Below are 27134 nucleotides of genomic sequence, written 5' to 3' on the forward strand. Positions count from 1 at the left end.
CCTCTATGGGAACTTATAATCAACTTTATGTTTTTAGAAATTATCAGTAATGAAAAACTTAAAAATAATTTTCTTGAATTTTGTTTTATTCATGTGTAAAATTAATTCCTTTAAATTGGATTGAAAAACGACTCTTCCTCAATGTACCTTTAACTTCTAGCTTTAGCAATTTTTCTGTTGAATATGTAGGGGTTTTTTTTATTAAACAAGTTTTTCTTATTACAGAGATTAAGACCTACTTGGATTTTTTTTAACAGTATAATTGATATAATTTAAGGTTTGTTTAGAAACTATAAGCTATTATGAAAATACTAGAGGCCCAGTTCATGAAATTACGCTTTTATTATTATAGATATTGAGTAAGTAAAAGCAGAAGGTATTACTACCTTACTAAAAGGAGATTTGAAGAGTGAAATTTTTAGACATTCTCTAGAGTGGCCTGTCGCCTAAGTAATTAGTTGGTTGTTTTATGTGGCTCTTTTAAGCAGATTAACTCTAAATATTTTCAGTACAGGTTATGGTCATATCCTCTGTCACTCCTTTTGTTTCAATTTCTATGCAATTTAAGATTCTTAAATACTTCTTATGAGTGAGTATCCTGCTTTTTTTATGGAAATACCTGGGTTTCTTAAAAGCATATACCTCATGTTAATATATTATCACCCTGATAATATATAATCAGCCTCAAACAGCATGAGCAGTTTTTTTTCAGGATCAGATAAGCCTTGAAATTCTAGGTCTGCAGATCTCTATTCATTTAAAATAATTAGGGTGACATTTTAACCAACTCCATAACGCTAATTCTTACAGCTGAATGTAGGACTAAGCGGAGGATTTTTGAAAGAGGTCAAAGAAATAGCAATTAGAAAGGTTAAAGGAATGAAAAATATGTGCCTTGCTATTGTCGGGCTAGGCCATAACTCTGATTTCTCACTTTACCCGGGTTAAGGATGATATATTAGAAGTTGATGAAGAAAGAAACTGTCAACTATTTATTTTGGGGAAGGCTTAGCATCTAGATAGGGAGAGTGAGAAAGAAGAAACATAGGGAATATTTTACCAAGATGGAAGCAGTGGTTATGAAGTGGAAATGAGAAAAAAAATGTGATCTTTAAGATGGAGAAGGTAGATAGATTAGCAAAGGAATTTAAGGCTAATAAGTAAGAGTCAGTCTGTCTTATGTCATATACATGAGTATAAAGGACCTGTTTTGTATTATAAATAATGTTATTAGGGATATTGTCTGAAATTTGTATATTCTGTGTTTAAACAAGTAGTTTGGAAATATTCTGACTGCATTTTTGAATAATTGATATTAAGAATACAATTTATCATCTGTGAAGATGTTTGATGTGACTAATTTGCATTAAAACACTCATGCTTACTCTGAGGAAGAAAAATACGTAGAAATACAAATCAGTTAATTATGTTTCTTTTAAAATAAATGTCAAGAAAAGCATTTAAAAATAAAATAAAATATAATTTTATTTTATTTTATTTTATTTTATTTTATTTTATTTTATTATTTTATTTGTAGATGAACTCAGACTCCTTTTCTTTCAATGGTTCCCTTAGGTGTAAGGTATCTCTCTAACTATTGAGATACTTGATCTGTATTGTAATTTTTTGAATTATATTTGTAGTTATCCTATAGTATTTTTGTTTTGTTTTGTTTTGTTTTTAAGTGTGCAGAACTGTTTCTTTTACCCCTGTTTAGTACTTCAATAGAGTCCAATTAACAGGACCAGTGTTGATGCTGGGAAATGTAACCCAAAACTAATATTTGCATAATTTAAAGAAAGGACATTTTATCCAGGAACCCAGGTACTTCTGAATAAGTTATATTCACACATAAATATAGTTGTAAGACCTAATGGAGATCAATAGCATTTGTTCAATTTATACATAGATACAATACATATGTGAATGCTTCATTACACAGGAATGATTTTTTTGGTAATTTTTATCTCACCAATTAATCAAATATTTTGTAAATGTATATTATCAAAGTGGGATAGCATTTAAAAATTTTTATATGCAGAAATGGTTTGTGACAAATCTGATAATCCTTTTCTGTATGAAATTTTAGGTAACATATCTTTAGAAATCTTGTCATTTAGAAAGTAATATTAATTATTTTTGTTGCTATTGATAATATGTTGAGGTTAGGTTCTTTTCTTTTTTATCTTAAACCTTTCATATTCTCCCTCTTACTTTGTAGGAAGAGGCAAGGACAACTTGAATTATTATTACTCACTTAGAAATGGAAGAATGAAACATTAGCTTTAAAAAAATGAATTGGTGTTCTTATCCTCCCCCAAGATTAGTTGGTTAATACTGATTAACTGGCTAATGTTTTCAAGCTCAGATCCTCCTTTTTTCTTTATCCTGGCTGTTTGTTTATTGCTTGCATTTGTGGTGATCTGTCAGTTGATATGAAAGATTGGTAATCAATCTGGATTAAAATAGTGTTTATTACTATCCTTTAAAAGTTTTTACCCAGCTTATCCTTTGTCAATATAGTACATGAGGGGAAAGATGAGAAAATGAATTATCTAAAATAAAAAGTAAAACTTTATTTTATATGATGTTATTTTTATTTTAGCAAAAAGCATTTATAGAAAAAGAACATAAAATAATATTTTATTTTTACTTCCCGAGATTTTTAATTATTTGCAGTCAGGATAAAGAAAAAGAAAAACAATGATAATGATTTGGTAAATACTGATTTAATTTTATTCACATTATTTCCAGATGATTTTGTTTCCTAAATCTGCTCCTCCCTCAGTGATTTCCATAACCTAATTGCTCAGATCCAAAAATCTAGGACACATTCTTGACCTCCCTTACTCTCTATATGCAATCTATCATCAAGTCCTCTAGACTTCACATTCAAAATGTATCTTAAATCTGTCCACTTCTCTTCACCTTCTCTGCCACCTGGTACAACCCATCATCATTTACTTAGATTACTACAAGAGCCTTCTAAGAGCAGTGTCTCTGATTTCACTTTTGCTTTCTTACATATCACTCTATTCTCCAAACAATATTCTGAATGATCTTTAAAAACTTCCCTGCTTAAAACATCTATCCTAGGCAACCAATTTATTATTTGTTTTTCGTTAAACACATAGTTGGTGAAGGAAATTTTTTTCTTTATAGAAGTATTTCAGTTATTAAAGAAGGAATAACAAAATTATAGTTTCAGCATTTTACAATTCCTAATGAAGTATTTAATAGATCTAAGGCAGTAATTATCTAAGAGAGAGAGAACACTGCACATTACCTCCTGATTAGAGTATACGCATAATATAAACTATGGAGTAGCCTTGCTAGAAATTTGAACCTGGATCTGACTAAATCCCCATATTTAACTACCAATTTATAGGAATTCTAGGAGACAGAGGAACATGTTAAGTGTCACCATGAGGATGCAGTCAGGAAATACAGAATGTGGAAAGCCATATGGGGCAAATAACCCAGTTTTTCAACAAATAAGTTACAGGGAGAAAAAGAGAAGGAACAATAATCTGTAGATTAAAAAGACTAAAAAACTTATTAATTGCAATGTCTGGACTTTATTTAGATTCTGATTCGAACCAATAAGCTTTAAAAAAATGATATACAGGGAAATTTGAACATTGGATATATAATTGATATTATTATTATTAAAATTTTGGTGTAATGGTAATATTGATAGTGGTTATATACACAAAAAGAGTCCTTAACTTTTAGAGATCAATTCAGTTCCACTTCTGAGTATCCAAAGAAACTCAAAACACTAATTCAAAAAGACAAATCTATATAATGAAAACCCAGTGGTCATAACACCGTAATGACCAAAGACCGGTCACCAGGAGGTGCATTGATGGGTCCCGCGGTGCCGGCGGGACTTGATGCTGGGTCCCATGGTGCGTCAGGTCTGGGTCTTGTGCGATTTCACACTAGGGGCCTTTACAGCTGAGATATCCCTCCAGAATCTCAGCTGCCACCTGTGGGAACGGGGCCAGCCCTATTCACCCTTCCCACCAGCCTCCATGTGGCTTCATCCTTAAATCCTTATTATGAAACTTCTCTTCAGCCAGTCTTCAGTTGTTTATTCAGATTAGTTGCTCTATTTTTTGCTTGTAATTCCAGTTTGTACCTGGGAGGTGATGAGTGTAGCTTCCACCTTCTCCACCGCCATCTTTGATCTCCTCACTTGATTTCTGAGTTTTAGGTTTTTTATCTGTAAAATAAGGATATTGGGCAAGATAATCTCTAGGGTCCCCTCTAGCTCTAAAATTCTCCATTTTACTACTTTAAGATGAGGAAATGCTGGCAGCGGCATGAATGGCACCAGGTATTAGACTGGTGTGGTCAGAACAGACCTGGGTTCAGCAGCCTCGGTACTTGAGTTCTGGCTAGGAAAGAATTCAGAGCCCAAACTCCAACTATAAAGGAACACCTATACTAATAAAAGCCTAGGTGGCCCTCGCGCGTGACATCGTCACAAGATGGCCACCACAATATGGCCGCCACAAGATAGCCACGCGCACAGCGGAGGCGGGGCCCGGCAGCCACCCCGTGTGGTGAGGCCTGGGGGTCCTGCGGCTCCGTGCGGTGCAGAGGAGGCTGGTCCCGGCAGAGGAGGTGGGTCGTGGCAGGGGAGGGCAGTTGTGGGTGATCGGGCTGGCAGGGGAGCAGTTAGGTGTAGATCAGGCTGGCAGAAGAGCGGTTAGGGGGCAGTCAGGCTGGCAGGCAGGTGAGTGGTTAGGAGCCAGCAGTCCCGGATTGTGAGAGGGTTGTCTGAGGGGTCCCAGATTGGAGTGGGTGCAGGCCTGGCTGAGGGACACCCCCCACCCCATGCATGAATTTTATGCACTGGTCCACTAGTCTATATATATAAAAGCCTAAGTGACCATTAAGATAGGTCGAACGAATGACCGGTCAACTGGTCACTATGACGATGCACTGACCACCAGGAGCAGATGCTCAATGCAGAAGCTTCCCCCAGCCCTAAGGCCCTGACTGGTGGCAGGGCGGGTGAGGGGTGGGGCTGGTGAGCGGGCAGCACCAGGCTGCCATCCAAGGTGGGTGCCCCCCGATCGCCTCTCCAGTTGCCCCACAGATCGGCCCGATCACCAGCCAGGCCTAGGGATCCTACCCGTGCATGAATTTCATGCACCGGGCCTCTAATATTTCTATAATCTCAAATCCTTATAATTGAGTAGATGCTTATTCATACTAAAAATAGGGCGAGGGTTCTGGTTGGGTGGTTCAGTTGGTTAGAGTGTCCTCTCATATACCAAAAGGTTGCGGGTTTGATTTCCTGTCAGAGCACATACCTAGGTCATGGGTTCGATCCCTGTTTGCGGCGCATACAGGAAGCAACCGATCAATGTTTCTCTTTCATATTGATTTTTCTCTCTCTAAAAAAATCAATAAACATATCCTCTGGTAAGGATTAAGACAAAAAGAAATGAGGGGAGTTTTAATAAATAGCAGTGCCTGTAGCAACTAAAGACAAATCAGAAAAGTTATGTAGTCTGACTAATAAAGTAAAAAGTAAACCAGTCTCATATGTAGCAAAAGAAAAATTTAGGAATGACTCTTTTTTTTTTTTAATATTTTATTGATTTTTTACAGAGAGGAAGGGAGAGGGATAGAGAGTTAGAAATATCCATGAGAGAAACATCGATCAGCTGCCTCCTGCACACCCCTTCCTGGGGATGTGCCCACAACCAAGGTACATGCCCTTGACTGGAATCGAACCTGGGACCCTTCAGTCCGCAGGCCGACGCTCTATCCACTGAGCCAAACCGGTTACGGCTAGGAATGACTCTTTTTTTTTTAATTTTTTTATTGATTTTTTACAGAGAGGAAGGGAGAGAGATAGAGAGTCAGAAACATCGATGAGAAACATCGATCAGCTGCCCCCTGCACATCCCCTACTGGGGATATGCCCGCAACCCAGGTACATGCCCTTGACCGGAATCGAACCAGGGACCCTTCAGTCCGCAGGCTGACGCTCTATCCACTGAGCCAAACCAGTTTCGGCTAGGAATGACTCTTAAGTGACAATTTACTTTCATCCTTTTATTGATACAAAATTTGTATTTGAGTGTTGGTAGGCATAGAATGATGTGAACTTTCTTTTGTTGGCAGAGTATATCCCTGTCATGAGTGCTTATAGAAAGAAGTTTTGTAGTAGTTGGAAAGTTGGATTAGACCTCTCAACCTTTAAGGGTTTGTGATTGAATTCTCCTTCCTGCTCCTTACTTCAGTGGCAATATAAAAATTTAATTGTAAGTTCCTTGCAAAATTCAGCTAAATTTCCAAAGGAAATATGATCATTCTATAAAATAAATTGGAAATATGATCATTCTATAAAATAAATTGTTAAATGGACCAAATAGTTTTTAGCTTTCTTGTTCTTACATAAAATGCTCCCCCTTTTTAAAAAGTTTGTTTTATTATTTTGGCGTTTGGATAAAAATGCTGTTTATTGGCTCAGTGGATAGAGCGTCCCAGGTTTGATTCTGGTCAAGGGCATGTACCTTGGTTGTGGGCATATCCCCAGTAGGGGGTGTGCAAGAGGCAGCTGATCAATGTTTCTCTCTCATCAATGTCTCTAACTCTTTATCCCTCTCCCTTCCTCTCTTAAAAATAAATCAATGAAATATATTTTTAAAATGCTGTTTATTTACTTTTTTCTGTGAGGAAATCTCTCACAAATATTTTCCAGTTTACAAAAACATCATAGTCTCACTATCTTTTAAAGTAGTTTGAAGGAACCTTGCTGATTATTTAATCTAAAACACAATTTTATAGCTAAGGAAACTGAGGTCCAGAGAGGTTAATTAGGTGACGCATGGTGATGTAGCTAGTTAGTGATATGAATGATTGGAACTTAGATGTGCCAAATTCCGGACTAAAATTCCTCTATTTACTGAACAGATATCTGGATTTTTGTCTGTACCAGCTATAGTCTTGACTTGTGCCAGACACCCCCTTTGCTTCATAGTCTTTATTTGGGCCAGGCTCCTTCTTTGCAGTGCTGTGTTATTTTTTTTTTATCATAGTAATTAATGTCTGAATCAGAATTTAAAATCCAAAAGCTGCGTTATAATAGCTCAGACTTAAAATATAACTGCATATGGAGCTACAGTTTCTCTTACTTGGTTTCCTATTCAATATGATTTAGATCTTTAAAATTTTATAATAAAATCCTCTAAGCCAGTTTTAAAAATTTGTTCAATAGCTATGGGTATTTTTTTAATCTGTTCTTAGTCTTCCTAGGTTGTTTACTTTGATTTAAACAATTATTCCAGACTAGATGAAAGAAGGTAAAAAGATTAGCCAAAGAACTTATATGCATAAGCCATAGACACACATAACAGTGTGGTGATGGCCAGAGGGAGGGCGGTGGAGGCTGGATGGAAGTGGGTAAAGTGGGGGAAATGAGGGACACCTGTAATAGTTTTAGCAATAAAAAATAAAAAACAATTATGCCACACAATTTTTTGTGTATCTGGTTAATGGAATGATACTTACTGGTTTTAAAAAAACAGAATTTAATGGTAGATTATTGAAAGTTAAAATATTCTTTAATATCACAAAGTCAGGAAATTTACAGTCAACATATCCATGGTTACCAGGCCAGACACTTACTTTATAATAGAAAAGATCCTTAAGGGATCATGTACAGGAAGAATACTATGTGATGCCATTAAAAATATCCAGAAATAAAAGAAACATTATAATTAACCAGAAAAAGAAACAAGTTAAAGGAAATGAATAATTTTTCAATTTCTTATTTATATTATCTAAATAATTTTCTGGGAGGCTACAGATTCTATTTTATATAGTAGTTACCCCTTAGCTGTGGGGATATGTTCCAAGTCATTAGGTGTCTGAAACCGCATAGTACCGAACTCTATATATACTGTTTTTTCCTACACATGCGTGTCTACGATAAAGTTTAATTTATAAATTAGGCACAGTAAGAGGTTAACAAAAATAACTAGATGATATAGAACAATTATAACAATGTACTATAATGAAAGTCATGTGACTGTGGTCTGTCTCTCTCAGATAGCTGACCTGATAACTGAGGGCTACTAAGTGACTAAAGGGCAGGTAGCCTATACAGCCAGGATGGATACTCTGGACAAAGGGATGATTCATGTCCCAGGATGGACCCAGCAGGAAGGCACGAGATTTCATCACACTACTCAGAATGGCATATAGTTTAACACATGATTTGTTTATTTCTGTAATTTCCCATTTAATATTTTAGGATGGTGGTTGACTATTAGTAACTGAAACCAGGGAATATCTATTTTATCATATATTGGAAAAGTAATACTGTAAAGCACATATGTTCTTGGGGTAATGAAGCTGTGCCAGCTGAGAATAGTGATGCTGCATCGCATTCTGTGGGAGACTGGGAACATGGCTTCCGTCACACAGACCAGGAGTCATATCCCAGCTCCATCCCACCAACAGCCTGACCTTGGGCATCTTTCTTCCCTAACCCTCTGTAGTCTTATCTGTAAAATAGAGATAATAATGCCGGTTTGACAATGTTTCATAATTATGTATGTAAAAAGTATTAGTGCCTACCTTATAATAGGCTCTCAATAACTACTCATTTCCTTCTGTCTCCTTTACCTGTCACTTACAGACCCAGCCTCCACCTCTTCCCTATTAGCTCAGTTCTACCTGATGGTAGAACTAAGGCCTGATAGACACTCAGGCTCAAAATTAGGATCCAGTTGAGTTTACTTGAGATCATCCCTAGCATGCAGTAAGCACATTGGATTAGACTGGTCTCTAAGAGCAGTAGTGTCACTCATGTTCTGTAACATCCTTAAAAACCATCAAAACCAGTGGACCCTGGCCATGGATTCTCTCACGGGGTTCCATGCAGTTTTTATGGCAGCTGTAATCCTGCCCTTTCATTACCTTGAATCCTCCCAAATACAATACTATTTCTAAGGATTTTTTTAAAAAGAGTATTACAGTTTTCCTTATTAAAGAGAGTACACATAAAAATATATTTTATGAACTATCCCAAATTAGGTTAATAAAGTCATTTGTTACTGGGAAAAAAAAATCTGAAGCTTCATCCTTAAGTTGTTTAGGGAGAGTTTTTATTCTTTTAATTTGTTTTACTAATTATTAAAAAAATAAAAATATCCTTTTTGTTGTTAATCTTCACCTGAGGATATTTTCCCATTGATTTTTAAGGACAGTGGAAGAGAGAGGGAAAGATAGAGAAACATTGATGTGACAGAAGCACATCGATTGGTTGCTTCCTGCACAAGCCCTGGCCAGGGCCCGGGCCAGGGAGGAGCCTGCAACCAAGGTATGTGCCCTTGACTGGAATTGAACCCAGGACCCTTTTGTCCTCACGCCAATGCTCTATCCACTGATCCAAACCGGCTAGGGCAAAAAATTAAAAATATCTTGATTCTCTTGATTCAGGTTTGTAATGTTTTAGGCCTTTTTGGTAGCAGTCTTGTTCTTCACTAACATCTACTTTTTAGGTTATGAACATATGTGTAAGCAGTTGGCTTAAAGCAGGACTTGAGAACTTAAAAAGAGGTTCCCATAATTAACTAAAATATTTTTGCTTTTGTGTTAGCATCATTTTTATATTGTACTAGAGGCCCAGTACACAAAAATTTTGCACTCGGGGGGGGGGGGGGGTGTCCCTCAGCCCGGCCTATGCCCTCTTGCAGTCTGGGACCCCTCGGAGGATGTCCACCTGCTGGCTTAGGCCCGCTTCCTGGGGGGATCAGGCCCAAGCTGGCAGTCAGACATCCCTCTGGCAGCCCGGGAGCCCTCGGGGGATGTCCACTTGTCAGCGAGGAAAAGGCCTAAGCTGCAGTCAGACATCCTTAGTGCTGCTGAAAAGGCGGGAGAGGCTCCCACCACCACTGCTGTACTGGCAGCCATCAGCCTGGCTTGTGGCTGAGCAGAGCTCCCCCTGTGGGAGCGCACTGACCACCAAGGGGCAGCTCCTGCATTGAGCGTCTGCCCCCTGGTGGTCAGTGTGTGTCATAGTGACCAGTCATTCCCAGTCGTTCTGCTGTTAGGGTCAGTTTGCATATTACCCCTTTATTATATAGGATAGAGGCCTGGTGCATGGGTGGGGTTGGCTGGTTTTCCCTGAAGGGTGTCCGGATCAGAGTGGCGGTCCTGCTGGGGTGGCTGGCCAGCCTCAGTGAGGGGCTGATGGGTGTTTGCAGGCTGGTCACACCCCCTTCAGGGTGGGGGTCCCCACTGGGGTGCCTGGCCAGTCTGGGTGAGGTGCTGAGAGCCGTTTTCAGGCTGGCAACACCCCCTTTAGGATGGGGGGTGCCCACTAGGGTGCCTGGCCAGTCTGGGTGAGGGACTGAGGGCCGTTTTCAGGCTGGCCAAGCCCCCCGGCGACGGAAGCTCCCAGCCTTTCCTTTTTTTCTTTTTCTTTTCTTTATTCTGGGATTTATTTACCTTCTATAATTGAAACTTTGTTGCTTTGAGTGGAGCTCAGAGCCTCCCACAGCAGGCGGAGGGAAGCCTCCTGCTCGCTCCAGCTCTGTGGCCACAGCCGGCTGAAAGCAGGTATCTGGGGTTTATTTACCTTCTATAATTGAAACTTTGTTGCTTTGAGTGGAGCTCAGAGCTGCTCGCAGCAGATGGGAAGCTTGGCTTCCTCCATCATTCGGGGAACCAAACCTCCTGCTTGCTCCAGCTCTGTGGCCGCCATCTTGGTTGGGTTAATTTGCATATAGTTGCTCTGATTGGCTGGTGGGCATGACTTAAGGTGTAGTGAAGGTATGGTCAATTTGCATGTTTGCCTTTTATTAGTGTAGAAGGTTTTACAGTTTTAGCTGTACTGTGGATTTATATGGGCTTGTCTTGGAATTGGCTAATCTTGTAAATATTATTTCAGAAATATGTATAGAGTTACCAGAGATTGGCTTATGCATCAGCTTTTGGATAAGAAGCCCTTTGTGAATTGATGCTGTCTCCAGATTGTCAGAGCCCATATGCTCTGCTAGAACAACTAAGGAAATGGGAGATAATGATAAACTGAAAGATAAAGAATAAAGTTTCTTTTCTTTTCTCTCTCAAACATGATTGCTATCACTTGGTTGGTAGTGCCTTTGAAGGGATTTATTCAAGTAGTCTCCCCCCCCCCCCCCCCAAGCTCCCTACTCCTTTTTCTATAGAAAGGAAGATATTTAAAAATGGATTAGAGAACTTTATCATCTGAAAAGAAAAAAGAAAGTATTGGGGAAGAACATTTACATCATTGTTGTAATTTGATAGATGTGTTTTCATTTTATAATTGGCTCAGCTCTTATCAAAACAATCTCAAAGATAAGTTTAACATATTTTGCTGCATTACTTTTATCCACAAGTCAGTAGGCCATCAACTCAAGTATAAATCTTTATTATTTATATTTTCATTGTGGTATTCATATTTAAATAATTTCAACTTTGTAGCAATTTTCTTTCTGCAATGAAAGTAAAATGTTGCATGATTTTATGAATAGTTCACTGGGCAGAGAAAAACTATGGTTCAGACTTAAAGAAAAACACTTCATGTTCTATTTTAGATTTATATTGTATATAAAAGGTTCTTCACATGGCAAAATTTTCAGTAGTATAATACAATTGTAAGGGACAACTTAACACATTGTTTGCGGGTAGTTTTTATCGCGTGCTAACAGGTGGCGCGGGCCATTTTTGCTAATTTTTTGTGCAAATGGCAACATTCAGTAAAATTATGATAACTTTAGTTTACATATTTATACATTACCCACATTCTACCGCTAGTCTATAAAAAACATATCCCGCGTCTATAAAATACCTGTCCCGCGCTCTACTACCAGTCAATGTAAAACGTATAAATACGTTTCCCGCATACAATGTGTTAACTCATGGAATCACTCAGTGAATGTTGATTGAACACTGGTTAGGCATTATGAAGGGGATGGAATGTGGAGAGGGAGTCCAGAGATGCATAAAGAATGGTCTCTTCTGTCAGGGAGTTTACACTGAAGTTGGGAGATAGTTCTGTACAAAAATAATTACTCTAGAATTCTTGGAACTTGAAGACCCATTCAAACCCGAGAAGTTAGTTGAATCAAAAGTCTGAGGAGCTTGGTAATTTGCCTGATAAATTTGTCCATGGGTCCGAGACAAGGTTAGCTGCATTTTCTATGCCAGTAGTGGCATGGTTTCATATCTGGGATTCCAAGCAAAGCACAAGTACCGTCTGTTTGCTAGTAGTATAGGACTGTGCCTAACTGGGATTGGAGAACCAGGTAGTCAGGGACAGATGGCAGTAATTAGGTGTAGGATAGACTTAGCAACAGATGCATGGTCAGAGTCAGGCACAGGACACTACTTTGAGATCTACTAATTATTAATCAAGTAGGCTCATAATAGGTTTTGAGTCAAAACCGACTATTCAGTCAGTAATTCGGAGAAGACAGGAAGGAAAGAAGAAATGTCTGGCCCAGCCCATCTTCCTTTAAGAATTTTCTCTATCACCTGTGGAATATTCCAACCACAGTCTGAATGGGCTGCCTGGATATAGCCAACTTTCAAACAATTTAATCTAGATTTTGTCCCATTTCTCCTGCTCCATATTTCTCTTATGTTCTTTAGTTGCACCTTTTTCTTTCTCTTAGAAATTTAATTCTTCCTGGCTACTACTTTGGCTCTAGCAGGCAGTACTATGCCTCTCTTTCTTGGCAGTGATTTTCTTCCCTGATTCCTCAGGCCCAAGGTCCACCTGATGTTCTTTTCACCTGGCTCACATTGACCTTGCTAGCTGACCTAACATGGTGGGGACACTCTACCTTTGCTTTAGAGAAGCATATATTAACTCTATGGAATTAAACATGACCCGTTTAATGCAGATGATGGAAACTGCTACCCTGGAAGCTGACTGGGAAACTGATTGGGACAGCCAAGAAGCCAAATAAGGAAGGCATCTGCGGACCCTTTCTTTTCAACACTTGCAACTCAGCCTATTTGACCTTGTGCTCCCAGCATCCTCTGGGTGAGGATTGATTGCTGCTGCTTTGGTCAGCTTCTTAAATAGAAGTATTCATAGAATAAAAGAGTCCATCTTCTTTTCTCATTCATAGCACCACACTCTTTATAACTGATGTCCAGAAAAAGATAAATTACCATAACTGCTCATATATCAGATATACTTTTATTTCCCAGTCATTTGGAGAAGACATATTAGCCTAAAATTATCCTGGTAAGTGCTAGTTGGGAATATATTTCTCTTCATAAGGTTGACAGAAAATAAAAATAATTTAACAGAGATTTGGTAATTAGTTCTGGTCGTACAACCTTCACATGTTGGATATGTTAATAAACAAAGTGAAAGAGCAATATAATATGCCCTTGTGGATATTAGGTTCCAGTGCTATCATTCTTTTGGGGTTTTGTTTTGTTTTTTACTTATAAACTGGACTAGATCCTGAATTCTTTTAGTTTCCTCCAATATCTGCCTATGATTGTCAAAACATGTTCCCAGTTCTTCTCCTATCCTTTGACTAGAAATCATTGAGAGCTAGATTGCCTTTTTCCAAAGCCATGCAAGCTAAAGATGGACAACTTGAAATAAAATTCAGAAAAATCACCACATCAGCATATGCTTAAATAATCTTAGTAATCGATGCTATATAAGCCACATAGAGAGTACCCGATGACATTATCAGAGACATCAAACTACAAATGCTTTTAGCCTTTAACCTAGAAATCTTGACTGACAGCCTTACAAACTCAGAAGCTGGGTTATAATTTGCTCTGATCATTAACCTTTGGTTTTATTTTATTTTCATAGACATAGCTCTCATTAAGTACCTGATGTTATGGAATTTGACCTGTGCAGTCAGCCTTTTAGCCAGCTCTACTGCTCAGGCTCTAAGTCTTCAACAGATCACCTTAGAACCCCAGGTACATGGGTCCTTAGACAGTGGGATTGCTTTAGATTACTAGCTGGCAAAACAAGGAGGAGTCTGTGCAGGGCTAATACAACATGCTATGCTATGACACCATTAACAAAACGGCAACCACAACTGGCAGTGGGATTTCCTATTAGCTAAACAAGGTGGGATAAGTGCCATTACCAGCTTCTCCTGCCGTACATGGATAAACAGTACTGAACAGGTAGAAGTCAGTATCCTTGAGATTCACAACCAAGCCAAATGGTTACACTGGTTTGGGAAAACCTACTCCAGCTCCCAGGATATCTGGAATACAATAAAAAGGGCTCTTCAGATTCTCACTGGGTTCCTCCACCTCACAGCGGTTTTCAACCTGTGGGTTGCGACCCCTTTGATGGTCGAATGACCCCTTCACAAGGTCACCTAAGACCACCCTGCATATCAGATATTTACATTACAATTCATAACAGTAGCAACATTACAGTTATGAAGTAGCAACGAAAATAATTTATGGTTGGGTCACAACATGAGGAACTGTATTTTAAGGGCCAGAAGGTTGAGAACCACTGTCTTAGGATCTCTTGCTGCTATCCTTTTACTGCTCATCCTTGGGCCCTGCCTCCTGAACTGTCTAGTTTGTCTCTGAAAGAGTTGAGGCAAACTATAGATGATAATAACTCAGGGATTGGTGGGGCTACAGCCAGGAAATATTAGACCTACTTGACGCTAGCTAGGGGAAGGTTTCACTTCTCTAACAGGACCCTGACAACAACAACTCTTTTATGAGAGAAGACAGATCTTCGACTCTTGATATCCTTCAAGAATGTGAGTGAAAACAGAAAAGGGGAAAATTTGTTATCCCACAATAGGCCTATGTGACCTGGCTAAAACCCCTGCCTTTCCTTAACTCTGTTCATCTCTGAGAGACAAGATGGCCTACAATTAGTAGCTTCCTCCCAAGAATGAGCCAGTTAAAAATGGCTAAGACCAGATGGCCACCAAATTGAACTCCATACAACTTCAAACCTCATTATATCTGCAGGACATCTCTGAACTACCTCTGTACTTTTAGATTGATCTGCTGAGTTTGGCGCCTGAGAGGGAGCTGAGAAAGTTCTACCAGGAATGGAGTTACCGTGAGGCTAATGAAACTTAAACTCTGGGTTCCACATTGGCCTGAGCTTCTCGCAGATGCTGGGAGTCTCAGGTAGGGAAAGGAAGCAGGTTGTAGTCAGGAAGGATTTCTTAGTAAGCATTTCAGGTCATGTGATCTCAGAGAAAGGAACTTAAATCTCTAAGTCTCCAACATTTTATGGTGATTTCTTTTCACATTATAAATAAATATTTAATTTTGCATTCCTAATTTTGTATTCTTATTCTTAGAGAGGACCACCCAAATTCTATGTGCTTTAGGCCACACAAAATCTGGATCTGCCACTGGGATTTAATAAATGAGCTACCTGGGTGTTTTGCTAGTATGTTTTCCTACATTTAGTAACACACAATTTATATGAGTGAACAAACACGAAGAAGAATCTAGAGAATCCCAAATAATTCTGAAATCAATGCTTGGATGACTCTTTTCTGAGAGAACTGGAACTTCCTGGCAGGCGATATATTTCCATGTTAGTATTAATAAATGCTATGAAACTGGAACTCGGATACTGATGTCAGTTCAGTTCAAGAAGGCAAGCCTTTGTGGAATGCCTACTGTGTGCGAGGGGATTTAGGGCCAGGCTCTTTTTTTGATAGTTTAAATTTATTTTAAGAGTGATTTGAAATTAATTGCCTTATTGTCTTAACAGTGAAGTGTTTTTAGTTCCTTGGAGTCTTAATAACAGTTCTCTTTTAAGAAATCGGAGCCAACGTGATAAATATGATTAAATACCAAGGAACAACAATGATAAATTGTTGGAACCAGTCATTTGATGTTCTCTGAAACAGACTTGTCAGTCTGCCTGTCTTAGGTGTTTCAGTGCAGAGGAAATAAAATGAAAACTATCCTTTTTCTTCATTTATAGATGGTTTCATAGATTGTCTTCATGGGTAACTTTGAGGTAACTATTTTCCCACCAAGAAACCCTATATTGAAAATGAACTATTTTATGTTCATCATCTTGTCATTCTCTTAAATGTATCATTAAATAAGTATCAAGTACTTGCGTTTGAGAAATGTCATTGATTTCCTAAAAGACAAATCAATATTAATGTCAGATACTATAAAGTTTCACAGACAAACAAAGTCAGAGGAGGAGAGAGATTGATGTGTGTGTGTGTGTGTGTGTGTGTGTGTGTGTGTGGTGGGGAGGGGGTCTGTTTTAGAAAGGCAGTACTGTCTTCCTAGCTAGACCTTGAGTGTGCTGAGCATACCCCCTTCTTAGGGCCTCTGCACTTGCTGTCACTTCTGCCTAGAACGCTGTCCTTCAGAAAACTGCATCAGCTATTTTCTCACTTCACTCAGGGCTCTGACCACCCTGTCTATGGAAGCACCTTCTGCCATTCCATTTCCTCCCTGCTCTTCAAGGATTCATCTCCATCTGACATTAGGAACTGAGGAAATTCAAAGAAATTCTTTGATAAATCCTTTGCCATCTGAAGTCTTACGACTTGCTTTTTGAAATGCAGGAATTGAAAAGATTTCTAAATAATTGCTGCTATTTGGTCTGGATATTCAAATCAGGAACCAAATAATTTTGTATAGTAAAGGATATTTGTTGTTTTCTTGATAGTACTTTTTACTCTCTGATTTGTCTGTTTGTCTGTCTCCCCCACTAAAATGTTAGTTTCATGGTGGGTGGGACTTTGTTTTGTTCACTGCTCTATCCCCATCACCTGGACAGTGCTTGACACCTAATCAAGTCTCAATAAATATGTGTTGAATAAATATGTTACTACATGAATGAGTCCATTTGAACCAATATCATCTGAACTCTAATTTTAGAAAATATATGATTGTATGTAAAAGGCTTATTTCACATTATTAAATTTTAAGAAGCAAGATGTGGGGTTATATGCATAGTATGATTTCCATTTAAAAAATTCTTGAAACTTTGCATGTGTTCATTTATTCATTCATTTCTTTTTTAAAATTCAGAGAAGGAGGGAGAGGGAAGGAGAGATAGAAACATCAATGATGAGAGAAAATCATTTATTGGCTGCCTCCTGCATGCCCCTTACTGGGGATTGAGCCCGAAACCCGGGCATGTGCTCTTGACTGGAATTGAACCCGGCACCCTTCAGTCCATCGGCCGATGCTCTATCCACTGAGCTGAACCGGCCAGGGCTATTCATTCATTTCTTGAAAGAAAAGTTATTAGGTATCTCCAGTGTGTCCTTTCTGTGCTGGGCATTCTAACTCAGCTACAGTTTCATGAGAAGTCAGATCATGAAACAACATGAAATGAACTCCATCCTTTCCCTCATCACTCCTCTCTAGCTATGTTGATCTTCATTCAGTTACTCACTTTTATTAATCTTTTAACATTGCATAGGTTATTCTCCCCCTCCCATTGATTTTTTTAGAGAGAGTGGATAGGAGGGAGGGAGGGAGAGAGAGAAATATTGATGTGAGAGACACATTGATTGGTTGCCACCCACATGCCCTCTGACCAGGGCCAGGGATCGAACTTGCAACCCAGGTGCATGCCCTTGACCTGGAATCAAACCTGTAACCCTTCGGTTATTTTGTTATATGCTTAATATGTGTCTATCCTATCTAATAAAAGAGAAACATGGTAATTGGCGTACGACCACTACCCTTCCCATTGGCTAATCAGCAAGATATGCAAATTACTGCCAGCCAAGATGGCAGCCGGCAGCCAGGCAGCTTGAAACTAACATGAGGCTTGCTTGCTTCAGTGACGGAGGACTCCAACGTTCCCCGTTCCCCGCCTGCCGCTGCAGGCCTCTGAGCTGGCAGTTTGAAACATAGTTACAAAAATAGAAGCTAAACAAAACCCCAGAAACCAGCTTTCAGCTAGCCGGGATCTCAGACCAGGAGTTGATACAGAGTTTCGATTAGAACCTAAACAAACCAGATACCTGCTTTCAGGAGCGGAGGCCTAAGAGCTGGAGCCTCAGAGCTAAAGCTGGCCCAGAATAAAAAGAAAAAAGAAAAAAAGGAGCAGTTGGGAGCTTCAGTCCCAGCCTGAAAACAGCCCTCAGCCCCTCACCCAGACTGGCCAGGCAGCCCAGTGGGGACCCCCACCCTGAAGGGTGTGTGACCAGCTGCAAACAGACATCATCCCCTCATCCAGGCTGGCCAGGCACCCCAGTGGGGACCCCCACCCTGATCTGGGACACCCTTCAGGGCAAACCAGCCAGCCCCCACCCATGCACCAGGCCTCTATTCTATATAGTAAACGGGTAATATGCCTCCCAGCACCGGGATCAGCGGAGCCGCGAGGTCTCCCGGCACTGGGATCAGCATGACAGGGGGCAGCGCCCAAACCCCCTGATCGCCCTATGGCTCTGTCTGTGACAGGGGGCAGGGCCACAACCTCCCTATTGGCCCTGCTCTGTTCCTGACAGGGGAAGGTGCCCCAACCTCCTGATCGGCCCTGCTCTGTGCCTGATAGGGGGGAGCTCCCCAACCTCCTGATTGCCCTGCGGCTCTGTGTGTGACGGTGCGGCGCCCCAACCCCCCCACCCTATGGGCCCTGCTCAGTGTGTGACGGGTTATAGCCATAACCTCCCCATCGGCCCTGCCCCGAGTGTGAGAGTGGCGGTGCCTCAACCCCCTGATCGGCCCTGCTCTGTGGGTGATAGAGGGCGGTGCCCCAACCCCCCCACCCCACGGGCCCTGCTCTGTGTGTGATGGGGTAGAGCCATAACCTCCCCATCAGCCCTGCCCTGAGTGTGAGAGTGGCGGCGCCCCAACCCCCTGATTGGCCCTGCTCTGTGGGTGATAAGAGGGCGGTGCCCCAACCCCCTGATCCGCCCTGCTCTGTGCGTGACAGGGGGAGTTCCCCAACCCCCTGATCGGCCCTGTTCTGTGCGTGACGGGGGAGCTCCCCAACCCCCTTATGGGCCCTGCTCTTTGCGTGACAGGGGAAGCTCCCCAACCCCCTGATCGGCCCTTCTCTGTGCGTGACAGGGGGCAGCACCCCAACCCCCTGATTGGCCCTGCTCTGTGCATGACAGGGAGTGGCGCCGCAACCTCCCCATCAACCCTGCCTTGAGTGTGATAGGGGGCGGTGCCCCAACCCCCCAGTCGGCCCTACCCTGAGCGTGACTGAGGGTGGCATCGCAACCTCCCAATCCGCCCTGCTCTGTGCATGACAGGGGGCGGGGCCCCAATTCCCCAATCGGCCCTGCTCTGAGCCTGACCAGGGGCTGCACCTAGGGATTGGGCCTGCCCTCTGCCACCCGGCAGCAGGCCTAAGCCAGCAGGTCGTTATCTCCGGAGGGGTCCCAGAGTGTGAGAGGGCACAGGCCGGGCTGAGGGACCCCCCCTCCCCGCCGAGTGCACAAATTTTTGTGCACGGGGCCTCTAGTATATTATAAATCCTGTGAGGTTAGGGACCATAATACCATTTAATTATCAATACCATTAGCTTAATGCCGAATATATAGTAGGTATTCAATAAACATTTGTTGAATGAATGAATGAATGAATGAATGAATGAATGAATGAAAGAGAAGTACACACTAGGAATACCATATCTAATCTAATGGAAGTTAGGGGAAGTAAATTTCAAGGTGGGATCTGAAGAATGAGGAGGAATTAGCAAGTGAAGAAACCAAGCAGCATGTTCTGGAGCTTAAGCTCTGACTTTATCCTAAAAGCAATAGAAGAGTTTTAAACCAAGAAGTGACACTATCAGACCTGCATTTTAGATCGACCATTTCTCATTGTTGTTAGGAACAGGCTGGAGCAGAGAGATTGGTTCAGAGGCTTTAGTGGTAGGTGGTTGTGGCCTCCACTGGGTTCTTGGCAGTAGGGAAGAGAGAAGTGGGTGAGTGGGATAGTGAGGGAAAGGAAGGAGTTAAATATGATTCCAAACTTCTGCCTTAGGCAACTGAGAGGGTCCTAGGGCTCACCATTCACTGGAACTCAGAGGGAGAAACCATCTTAGGAGAAAAGAGCCTGAGACCTGTCTATATTGAAGCTGAACATTAAGGACTTGGTTATATAGCTGGCTTTTTTAGATATAGGTATGCCGGGGTCCAAGGGTTCCCAAAAGTGTGGACAGAGTCGGCGAAGAATGTTTTACACGGAGACAGCTTTCAGAACTCTCTAGCTCTCTTTAGTCCCCGTGGATCTTCCTGTGCCTGGCTGAGGCCACAGAGAAAGATCCCAAGGCAAGCTGAGCCTTTATTTGATAGTCAGAGGTAAACAAGGTAGTGGTTACCAAAGTTACACTGTTCTTGTGAGTTTCACTTGTTTACACTTTTCTTGTGAGTTTCACTTGTTTACACTGTTCTTGTGAGTTTCACTTGTTTTTGTTCTTGTTGCACCTCCCTCAGCCCATTAGCTTCTCAGGTAAGATCTAGGGAGCGTCATAAGGTCAAGCCTAATTATGCTTAAGAGGACTGTGCCCTCTAAGCTGGGACTTGTTTGTGACTTTTCCAACAGGTCAGTCCGAGGCTTAACTTTATAGAGGCTCCCCACATGTCACCCTTCTTTTACTTTTATGCTACTATAATGAAAGTTTAACTTAAGCATCAAGAACAAAAAGCTACCATAATGAAAGAAAACTTAAGCATCAAGAACAGAACTGGCTATTAAAACAATAATGCCAACGTGTTAACATTTTCAAAACTAGTAAGAACAACAAATAATGCCAATGCAAAACAGCAATAAGTGAGAAATCAAACTACAGTAACATTTTTCTACTAAATGAAAGTTTCTTTTGCTGACTTACTCAGAGTCCTTGGACGTGGCTGTGCATGACTTTGCAGAAGACTGGCAGCTAACCAATGCTAACACAGCCAGAAACATGGTTGAGGGAGTAGCTTCCACTTCTTGCTTTTCTACCATCTGCTGTGCCTCACTTGTTAATTTCTTCAGCTGACCCCATGTTGGCACCTCGGTCCCTTGCATAGCCTTCGTCATCTTCCTTTCCTGCATCACTGTCATTGGGGCAACTTTCAGTCTTTTAAATGATGGGACAAGGATCCTCTGGGTCCATTGTGGTGACGCACGTAATGCTCTGGTACCCAAATTGGCTGCATTGCTCCTTTGGAAAGATACAAAACAGAACCTTTTCCCCACATCATTACTAGATCTGGTAAAACTCTTATCTGGTTTTGCATCCTTTCGCTGAGCTACGTCGGCGGAGGCTCTGCTATTGTACAGGAGGCCCGATGCCTTTTGGCTGCTGTACAACCCTCTGCATTGTATTTTTTTTTTAAATTAACATATAACATTCTTCTCCCCCTTTTTTGTTTTTATAGAAAAGGTTTATATTGATGGAATTCTGACCATATATAAACATACTCTGTATTCACAACTTCCCACTTCAACCCAAAAAGCAGCAGCTTCACATTTCTTCCGTGAATTGGCTCCACCTCAGAGCCTCAGCACCTCAAAACAAAACCCCACTTTCGAGCCAAACTGTTAGTTTTTCCTTTTGTGTCAAGAGCTAACTTTGATATGTTAAAACTAAGTAAAATCTATTTACTCAATCCAAAACAGGCATTAAAAGGAAAAACCCCAAATGCTCTCTTGTATCCTATTTTAAGAGTAGGATTGGCGCTTTCTGCCATTACCTGAGTCCTGATCTATCACCCCAGGGAGAGCTTGCCAATCCTGCACTTTCCCAGGGTGGAAAGGCTGCAGTGGGGTTAAGGATAAGGCTCCTTGGGCCTAACTTCTCCCATGCCTCTACATTTACCTTTCTGGCACCTTTCCTTCCTCAGAAAAGCATGGGCACACTTGTATAAAACATTCCGTCTAACTGGGAGTAACCTTAACTCCTCTGCTAGCAAGCATATGTGTTAAAAGATCAATAAGGAGTCTTTTTCCTTTAGACTAAGTATGGCACATATTCGCAATCTAAGTTCTGTACTATCCACCTTCTTACCCTACTTATCCTCTATAGGGTGTCTGCAGCACCCTGGTGGAGTCCTATCCGTCCCGAGTGTGGGGGTTCTCAATGCGGGGGGGCTTACCTAGGGGAATCCTGTTCAGGCGCCATATGCTGGGGTCCTGCCCCAGCGGTCCAGGGGTTCCCAAAGGTCCAGGGGTTCCCAAAGGTGTGGACAGAGTTGGCGAAGAATGTTTTACACAGAGACAGTGTTCATAGCTCTCTAGCTCTCTTTAGTCCCTGTGGATCTTCCTGTGCCTGGCTGAGGCCACAGAGAAAGATCCCAAGGCAAGCTGAGCCTTTATTTGATAGTCAGAGGTAAACAAGGTAGTGGTTACCAAAGTTACACTGTTCTTGTGAGTTTCACTTGTTTACACTTTTCTTGTGAGTTTCACTTGTTTACACTGTTCTTGTGAGTTTCACTTGTTTTTGTTCTTGTTGCACCTCCCTCAGCCCATTAGCTTCTCAGGTAAGATCTAGGGAGCGTCATAAGGTCAAGCCTAATTATGCTAAGAGGACTGTCCCCTCTAAGCTGGGACTTGTTTGTGGCTTTGCCAACAGGTCAGTCTGAGGCTTAACCCTATAGAGGCTCCCCACATAGGTACTTAGTAAAATACCTGGAAAGAAATAATTAAAATATTATAGTATTAGAAATTTAGTTATATATCTAAAATTTTCTTATTAACTTTTGGTTTTCATTATTTTTGTTTTATAAAGGAAAAATAATAAACTTTAAAAAATTCTATTAGGATCTGCCATAGAAAATGCTAACGTTTTTGTCCAAAAAACAAAAAAGTAAGGCTTTCTTAATAAAATATAGGTTATTCCCAATGAAAACAAATGATTGTGTGTGGTGAAAGAGGAAATTTAACCTTATCATTCAGAGGTCTGCTAGAGTCAGGGACTGTCCTCCCCTCCCTCCCTCCCTTCCTCCCTTCCTCCCTCCCTCCCTCCCTCCCTCCCTCCTCCCTTCCTTGTTCATATATCAATCCTCAGCATGGTCCCTGGCTTTTAGTAATGGCTCAAGTGGAAGCTATTATTTAGATTTGTTACTAATACATTTATTTTTACTGCAGTTGTTATACAATGATGTTATTTGTGTCTAATTGATTTTTAGGTAGACTGGGGTCACCTGGACTATTTAGTTGTTGACATGCCACCAGGAACTGGAGATGTGCAGTTATCAGTCTCACAGAATATTCCCATTTCAGGTAAATCTCAAAGTTTAAAGTGGTTTGTGCTATCTTTGATGCTTTGCTGTTGCCTTATTGAAAAACAAACTTCATGACAAACATTTTTATATCTTAAAAAACATAATCATTTATAAATTTTCCTTTACAGATAAAATTCATAAATAGAATTTTTCAAACTATTACTAGAACAGTTACATTTTCAAAAACATGAGACACTTGAAGAGGTGGTGATGTAAATCTGTGCTCTGGAAAAGCAGGAGCACTTAAGTGTTATTTAGGTAGAACATGGCTGTTTGGGGTTCACAGCTCTCTAGCACTTAAAGCATAGTGCCCAATACATGGTGGGCACTAAGTAAATATTTATTGAATACCTACTCCTGAATAAGAGTAAATTTTAGGAAAATTTGGATTTGGGGTGAATATAATTATGGAAAAATTTTATATTCTGCTAATTATTTACTAAAATCAAGAGAGCAAAAAACATATTCGCTTACTTCAAATACACAATACTTCATTATAGTAGGGGTTATGTATGATGGAGTTTCAGTATTTGTTGTTAAGTTTTATGTTAAACTAGAGGCCCGGTGCACAAAATTCTGCATGGGTGTGGTCCAGCATCTGGCGTGGAAGGGCAGGTCCCAGCTGACTTCTGGGCCCTGGGCAGCACCTGGGCCCTCGGGTCCCTGCATGCCCCCTGCCTGAGTCACAGCGCCTGAATCCCCATGCGGAGATGCGGTGAGCATGGCCGGATGTGGTGGGCCGGGGCACAGTGTGGGCCTTTGGGCTGCCCAGCGGTGCCGCATGGAAGCTGGGCAGGCAGGCAGCGTGCTCTCTCTCCCAGTGAGCCTTGCAGACCGGCTCCTGCGTGGACTCACGGGGAGCCAGACTAGCCCCTGCGGTCCCCATGGTTGTGGCCCAGCTCACCCGGAAGCCCATTGGAGCCAGCAGCACCTCCACTGCCGCCCGCTGCCAGCACCGCGTCACCGAGGCCCGTCATGTCTCTGGTGGTCAGTGCACGTCATAGCAAGTGGTCAAACTCCTGGTGGAACTCCCAGTCGAGGAGACAGTTTGCATATTAGGCTTTTATTATATAGGATCTGTTTCTAAGTGAATCTTTCCTAGATTCCACTGAAGAAATATTTGTTAATCTCACTTATATATAAGGACTTTGGGGAAAATAAGGGATATTTAAGTGTCTTTGCAAGTTAGTTACTTATTGGTAATAAATAACCAAAAGATATCACTAACATTTAATCATCAGAAGGTTTAGAATCTGTGTTTTTGATAAAATATACACATTGTTTGAAAATATCAATATAGCATATTAATATGAATATTTTTTATGTTTAAATATGTTTGTAATCTAATGGAGCCTGAGACTTTTCCTTTAGTGAGGCAAGCTATAAAGTGTAAGATGGGAGTAAAGTGAAGTAACATAGGAAAATAATCCTTCCTCTTTATACTCAGCATACTAAATAGCCTGCTTTTTCTTTTTTAAAGAAGTTTTGAGACATCTTTCTCAATCTTAAGAATACTCACTAAATATTTATTGAATAAAATGTGTTTCTGACATGGTGAAGTGCTTACTGCAGGTGTCCAAAGTGCTTACATTATTCATGTGAATAATCTACACTAATAAAAGAGAAACATGGTAATTGGCGTACGACCGCTACCCTTCCCATTGGCTAATCAGGGCAATATGCAAATTAACTGTCAGCCAAGATGGCGGCCGGCAGCCAGGCAGCTTGAAACTAACATGAGGCTTGCTTGCTTCAGTGACGGAGGACTCCAACGTTCCCCGCCTGCCGCTGCAGGCCTCTGAGCCTGCAGTTTCAAACATTGTAACAAATATAGACGCTAAACAAAACCTCAGCCTGCTGGGATCTCAGAACTGTAGTTGATACAGAGTTTCGAGAACCGAAACAAACCAGATACCTGCTTTCAGGAGCGGAGGCCTAAGAGCTGGAGCCTCAGAGCTAAAGCTGGCCCAGAATAAAAAAGAAAAAAGAAAAAAAGGAGCAGTTGGGAGCTTCAGTCCCAGCCTGAAAACAGCCCTCAGCCCCTCACCCAGACTGGCCAGGCACCCCAGTGGGGACCCCCACCCTGAAGGGTGTGTGACCAGCTGCAAACAGCCATCATCCCTTCACCCAGGCTGGCCAGGCACCCCAGTGGGAACCCCCACCCTGATCCAGGACACCCTTTAGGGCAAACCAGCCGGCCTCCACCCGTGCACCAGGCCTCTACCCTATATAGTAAAATAGTAATATGCCTCCTGGCACCGGGATCAGTGTGACAGGGGGCAGGGCCACAACCTCCCTATTGGCCTTGCTCTGTTCGTGACAGGTGAAGGTGCCCCAACCCCCTGATCGGCCCTGCTCTGTGGGTGATAGTGGGCGGTGCCCCAACCCCGCCCCCCTCCACCCCCCCACGGGCCCTGCTCTGTGTGTGATGGGGTAGAGCCATAACCTCCCCATCGGCCCTGCCCTGAGTGTGACAGTGGCGGCGCCCCAACCCCCTGATCAGCCCTGCTCTGTGGGTGATAGAGGGTGGCGCCCCAACCCCCTGATCCGCCCTGCTGTGTGTGACAGGGGGGAGCTCCTCAACCCCCTGACAGGCCCTGCTCTGTGCGTGATGGGGGGGGGGGAGCTCCCCAACCCCCTGATTGGCCCTTCTCTGTGCGTCACGGGGGGGGGAGCTCCCCAACCCCCTGATGGGCCCTGCTCTGTGTGTGACAGGGGGTGGCTCCACAGCCTCCCCATCTACTCTGCCTTGAGTGTGACAGGGGGCGGTGCCCCAACCCCCCAATCGGCCCTACCCTGAGTGTGACTGAGGGTGGCATCGCAACCTCCCAATCTGCCCTGCTCTGTGCATGACAGGGGGCGGTGCCCAACTCCCCAATCGGCCCTGCTCTGAGCCCAACCAGGGGCTGCACCTAGGGATTGGGCCTGCCCTCTGCCACCCGGGAGCAGGCCTAAGCCAGCAGGTCGTTATCTCCCAAGGGGTCCCAGAGTGCGAGAGGGCACAGGCCGGGCTGAGGGACCCCCCCCTCCCCCCCGAGTGCACAAATTTTTGTGCACCGGGCCTCTAGTACATTGATAAAATTGGACTAAATTATCATTTATTTCCTGCATTGTGACTTGGTACCTTGCAAAAGTTTAATTTGCTTCACACAGATAAACTGAAGTCTCTGAGCAATTTACCTTTGTTCATTCAGATAAAAACACTTCTGTTTGAACAGGATGAATGATTGTATCACCCTGTTTTAATTTGTACTTATACTCTAAAGCCAACAATGTGTAGATTGGGGTTAAGATTGTCTCTCCTTTGAGGTTTTCTTTCTTATATCCTAAAACTTTCTGATCAAAATAAATTTCTCTATGAATATTGCTAAACCTGTGCACCTCTATATGCTGAGTTTCCAACCAGCGGTCTGTAGCGGTGTTTACTATATTCAGGTTTTGGGGGGGTTTTGACTCTTAAGAGATTCCTTTGAGCCTCTTTAACTCATACATACTAGGGAAGGTCTTGAGGTGGTCTGGAAGGAATCTCCTTTGACATTTAGGAGTAGAGCCCCAAATGATTTTTTTTTTTTTTTTTTTTTTTAGTAAATCTTTATTTTTCAGATTTTTTTTTAAATTTATTGCTTAAAGTATTACAAAGGGTATTACATATGTGTCCATTTTATCCCCCCGCCCTAGACAGTCCCCTAGCCTCCCCTATCCCCCAATGTCTTATGTCCACTGGTTATGCTTATATGCATGCATACAAGTCCTTTAGTTGATCTCTTACCCCCCTACCTCCTGCCCCCCAACCCTCCCCGGCCTTCCCACTGCAGTTTGACAATCTGTTTGAGGCAGCTCTGCCTCTGTATCTATTATTGTTCAAAAGTTTATAATGGTCTCTATTATCCATGAATGAGTGAGATCATGTGGTATTTTTCCTTCATTGACTGGCTTATTTCA

The 27134-nt window shown here is 41.9% G+C and overlaps 1 protein-coding gene across 1 annotated transcript in view; it reads left to right on the forward strand.

The window, feature by feature from the left end:
- Positions 1-27134, forward strand: part of NUBPL (NUBP iron-sulfur cluster assembly factor, mitochondrial) — a 228652-nt gene that overhangs the window by 145589 nt on the left and 55929 nt on the right. Inside the window, exon 7 of the mRNA XM_081103156.1 lies at positions 23097-23190. Within this exon, the coding sequence (XP_080959282.1) occupies positions 23097-23190 (94 nt within the window). The remainder of the gene's footprint in view (positions 1-23096; positions 23191-27134) is intronic.

Source organism: Myotis nattereri (genome assembly GCF_964212035.1).
Source record: "Myotis nattereri genome assembly, chromosome: 1".
NCBI classification, from domain to species: domain Eukaryota; kingdom Metazoa; phylum Chordata; class Mammalia; order Chiroptera; family Vespertilionidae; genus Myotis; species Myotis nattereri.